We start from the raw sequence: 4,845 nt of genomic DNA, 5'->3' as shown, positions 1-4,845 counted from the left end.
ATATATATATATATATATATATATAAATAAAGGGATGTTATTCTACATCATTTGCCATTTCTACACCTTATACAACCCTCATCTCAACCATTTAATTTTTAATTAATTAATTGTTTCCTAATATAAATTATTAATCATAATTAATAAACTATATTCATATTCCATAAATATTCAAATCATAATAAATGAACTCCAATCATTTTTATAAATATCTCAATTAACTGGGCTGCAAAGGTTGTAAAAGAAATATAACCTATATATATATATATATACATCCGTATCCTTCTGGACGCTTTCTTCCGTTTTAAAAAGACTTTTTGAGTTCTGGGGTTTTGTTTTCTGGTTTGGTTCTCGATCCACAACAATGGCGGAGAATGGCGAAGAAAAACAAGAAGGTACGTATCGATTCAATCTATTTTCCAAGCAAATTAATAGGTAGGTATGTGTTATTGAATGAATCCACGAATTTTTGATTTGATTTTGCTATCCAGGTCGCATCTATTTCCGTAAACCCTTGAAGAACAATAATATATCAATACAAACTAAAGGAGATGAAGCCTCTGCTGTTGTGATGAAGAAGAAATTGCCTGCTCCACCAGACAATAAACTACATTTTGCAACATCTCGATGGTTTTCTAAGCAATTAGAGAAGGCGTCGATGTTTCAGTACGATTCTTCCAAAGAAATTCAAGTTCACAACGACAGTAGAGCAACAGCAACACTCGAAACAGAAACAGAATTTTCCAGAGATTCGAGGTCAATTCGTGAAAGAGTTCTGAAGCGAGCAGACGAAGCTTTAAAAGGCAAACAAAAGAGTAATTATAATGACGATCATAAGTTATACAAAGGCATTCATGCGTATACGGATCATAAAGCTGGTTTTAGACGTGAGCAAACTGTTTCAAGTGGATTCCATGGTCCATTGAGAGCTCCTGTTCATATTAGAACTTCGACTAGATTCGATTACCAACCAGATGTGTGTAAGGACTATAAACAAACCGGTTACTGTGGTTACGGCGATTCATGTAAATTTTTACATGATCGCGGCGATTATAAGTCAGGCTGGCAACTAGAGAACCAATGGAATGAATCAGAGAAGGAAAGGAAGAGGAAATTGGCATTCAAAGATGAAGATGATGATGATGATGTTGAAGATGAAGACGATGGACTTCCGATTGCTTGTTTTATCTGCAGAGATCCATTTGTTAACCCTGTTGCGACCAACTGCAAGCATTATTTCTGTGAGAAGTGTGCTTTAAAGGTAATTAGATTCTCATCATCATCATCATCAATTTTATTCATAAGATTATCGTATGTTGTCTTTTATGCTTAATTTTTGATTTGATATATGTATATGCAGCACCATGGAAAGAAGAAATCGTGTTATGTGTGCAATCGGCCAACGCATGGGATATTCAACTCGGCACATGAAATACGAAAAAAGATGAAGATGGGGAAATAGCTAGCTAGCTAGGTATTGTTTTAGATTTGGCACTAATTACACAATGGTGTTGTTCCTCTGCTTTCATTTACTGCATGAATACATATACATCTCTGTGGTTTTTGATTCGTCAAATATATATATCCTCTACTGTATGCACCGTTTAATAATTATGAGAATTTAATAATCCAAGCCACCAATACATGCATAATGCTTGCATACTACATACATACATATACACACATAACTTGGAATCATGTGATACCCATAAGACCAATTCTTAACACTTAGATTATGTCTACAATACGATAATTTGAACATTTATAAACACCACGAGACTTCTCAATAATCACAGAATTATCACCGTGCAACTTTAGACCATTAGATTATTAACTTATAAAGTTGATCAATGAACATACATTGGTCTCACGGGTCTCACGAAAAACCCTTGGTCTCACGTGAACCCCCACATATGTATGTAGTTATGGCAGCTTATTGGAAAAATTTTCTTTAAATATATAGGTATTGAGTAATTAATTATTGGGGAGTTAGAATTGAATCATTTGTTTGTATTTGTGGCTCCCTGATTAGTTCATCAATGGAATATATACTTGTTATTGTTTGATGGATGGACATTGGGTTCAACAAGTTTAGACTAAATGCATGTATTTATTACTGTGTTATGGCAGCTTATTGGAGAATAGACGTTAGGGTGGGATATGTAAGCCAACAATGACCTAGTAACAATGGAATAAGCACTTCTTTGACTTGTGTTGTTTGGTTTGCCTTTCTTGTTTTCAACTTGTTTTTCGAGTGTTGTTTTCTGCATATCTCTGCACTTTAACTTGCATTCGGATAGGGATAGGACATACTGGGGATTGTTTGGTTTTGAGATGATCATGTTAAATATATATTTCATATCGGAAATCATACAGATCTTAGCTTTACAAAACCAACCGAGATCCAATTTTTCAAACTTTCTCCTCCGTCCTTTTCCCTCCGTTCATCGCCTAATAGCCATCCGGTGGCTCCTCCACCAGGTACTCAAAATCCTATAATTAATTGGTCGAGAAACTAAAACGATATGCTACAAAGTCCCGAGAGGCAATGTCATCATTATGATTCATGAACAGCTAATGCTAAAATGGGGATAGAGAATGCATAAATGAGATAAGAGTGAATATGTGTTAAGAACATAAATGAGCTAAACCTAAAACAATTAACAATCTGAAACTAAACCTAAACCATTAATAATTTGAATCTAAAACCAAACAATTAATGGTTTGATAGTTTTACACATGTCGATAAAAAGATATAAACACATGTAACCTGTTCAAAATCTCACATTTAACATGGTAAGTGACGAATGTATATATTTGAATCCAGATATCTAAAAGTATTGGCGATTTTGGAAGATTCTTTGCTTTGCATGCATGGTAGTGGGGTCTGCTGCACTATGGTTTTATTGGGTTGTCGTTTTCTGGGGAAAGAAATTGGTTTTTCTTTTTTTTCCTTCCCCAAACAAGAATCATCTCTTAATGTAATTATTAAAAGGTAAACAAAACAACCCCTAAAAAGGATTATGTCCTTATATGATATATTAGTAGAAATTTTAATCAAAAGCTCCTAAAATTTGAGGGTGTTATATATGCCGTAGTTGATAATTAGTAGGATCCCTTGTGGCCACAGAAGTTCAAATGCGGTGACTCCGGACTATCTGCAAAGCAGGTGGTTGTCCTGAATTAGTCGGCTTACATAACGGGTTGGATATCCAGGTTATTAAAAAAAAATTAGTAGGATCAAGTTTTAGACCAAAACTTGAATTATGGGTCATATTATGGACAATCACAACCTGTAACCCTTTGATCATGAGAACCACCAGTCATATTTAATTTAAGTGACCACAAACCAATCAAATTCCAAAGGACCACACGTAATCAGCAAAATAAACCCAAGGAGTAGTACCAGATAACTTCTCTGATGACGTGGTGAAGGACTGAGATCTGGAGATGGAGAGTCTGGTGGTGGTCACAAGATGTGAATAGGGTGAGATCTGGTAGCCATGGTGACTCACCATGATGGTGGTGGTGGTGTGACTTATTTCACTAACCGGAGGAAGAAGAAAGGAACGATGACCTGCTCTAATAAAGATTTTTTGATATATATATATATATATATATATATATATATATATATATATGATGAGTTATTATGCAACATTTTACATTTATACAACCAAAGACAATTTAATCTCAACCGTCCATTTAATTTGATGAATATGTGATTTCATAAAAGTTTTGATTGTTTCTTAATATAAAGTATTGATCATAATTAATGAACCCTAGTCATCTTCGATAAATATTCAAATCATAATAAATGAACTCACATCATATCTATAAATATCTCAATTAATTGGGTTGTATTTGTTGTACAAATGTGATTGGATGCATTTGAAACATCCTTTGTTTCATTAAATTGTTTATTATGATGAAATTGTTTCAAATAATACTTTTCTTGATAAAATTGTTTCATACATGGTTGTTCTTATGTTTTTAATGAAACTGTTTCATGTATTTTTCTAAAATTAATATAATGAAGATGATAATATTCATCACAATAGAAATAACTAATCAACTTCTCATAATTACAAAAAAAATGAAAAAAATAAAAAATTATGATTAGTTGAATGAGGTTTGTACGAGTTGTCCAAATAATGTGGTTTGCAAAGTACACATTCTTATATATAGGGGAGCGATCAAATGCAAACCGTCCATATTTGTACAAACAGTGCGAACCATTATCATCCATTGATTTCATTGTTTAATGAAATTGTTTTGATATGATAAAATTGTTTCATATATGTTTGTTCTTATGTTTTTAATGAAACTAATTTATGTATTTCTTTAAAATTAATACGGTTTGATGTGGTTTTGAGAAAACGATAATGTTTTTATTTTTGAATAAAATATAAATATGAATATATATCATAAAAAATTAAAAAAAAATATATTGGTATTAGCACCAAACTAATTATTAAAAATTTATTCTTTTTGTGTATTTTTAATTCAATTTTTTATTTTTGGTTTAATAATATAATTTTTTTATAAAGATAATTATTAAGTATTTTGTTAGACATCAATAATTATCTTACTTATATTTTAGATTTTTTATATTTAAAATACGATGTTTATCATCTATTGGATTATGTTTATCTGCTGTTAGTTATACGAATTTAAATATAGAACTTTAATAAGTTGTACTTACGCACAATTTACTTTTAATTTTAAAAATTAAGTAAATTGGCATTATATAACAATACATAATGCTTAAAAAATTGTTTTTAAAAGATTGTGTCAAATGTTTTATAATATAAATAGAAGCGTACTCGCGCAATGCAGCGAGAT

General features: G+C 31.5%; 1 protein-coding gene across 1 annotated transcript; it reads left to right on the top strand.

The window, feature by feature from the left end:
• The first annotated feature begins 364 nt into the window (after nt 1–364).
• On the top strand, nt 365–1,462 carry LOC112526448 (zinc finger CCCH domain-containing protein 1-like). The gene is made up of 3 exons (XM_025136729.1): nt 365–395; nt 492–1,261; nt 1,361–1,462. Exons 1-3 carry the CDS (start codon nt 365–367, stop codon nt 1,460–1,462), a joined length of 903 nt encoding a protein of 300 aa, XP_024992497.1.
• Nucleotides 1,463–4,845: the final 3,383 nt, after the last annotated feature.

The sequence above is a fragment of the Cynara cardunculus genome (genome assembly GCF_001531365.2).
Source record: "Cynara cardunculus var. scolymus isolate 2C chromosome LG 14, CcrdV1, whole genome shotgun sequence".
In the NCBI taxonomy this organism is placed as follows: Eukaryota; Viridiplantae; Streptophyta; class Magnoliopsida; order Asterales; family Asteraceae; genus Cynara; species Cynara cardunculus.
Note: the sequence above shows the minus strand (reverse complement) of the source record. Positions and strands in the feature narration are given on the sequence as shown.

Bases quoted from the DNA above. Each gene is read 5' to 3' on its own strand.
- LOC112526448 (XM_025136729.1), top strand. From the start codon at position 365: ATGGCGGAGAATGGCGAAGAAAAACAAGAAG. The intron at 396-491 runs GTACGTATCGAT...TTTGCTATCCAG, and splicing joins TGGCGAAGAAAAACAAGAAG to GTCGCATCTATTTCCGTAAA. The intron at 1,262-1,360 runs GTAATTAGATTC...ATGTATATGCAG, and splicing joins GTGAGAAGTGTGCTTTAAAG to CACCATGGAAAGAAGAAATC.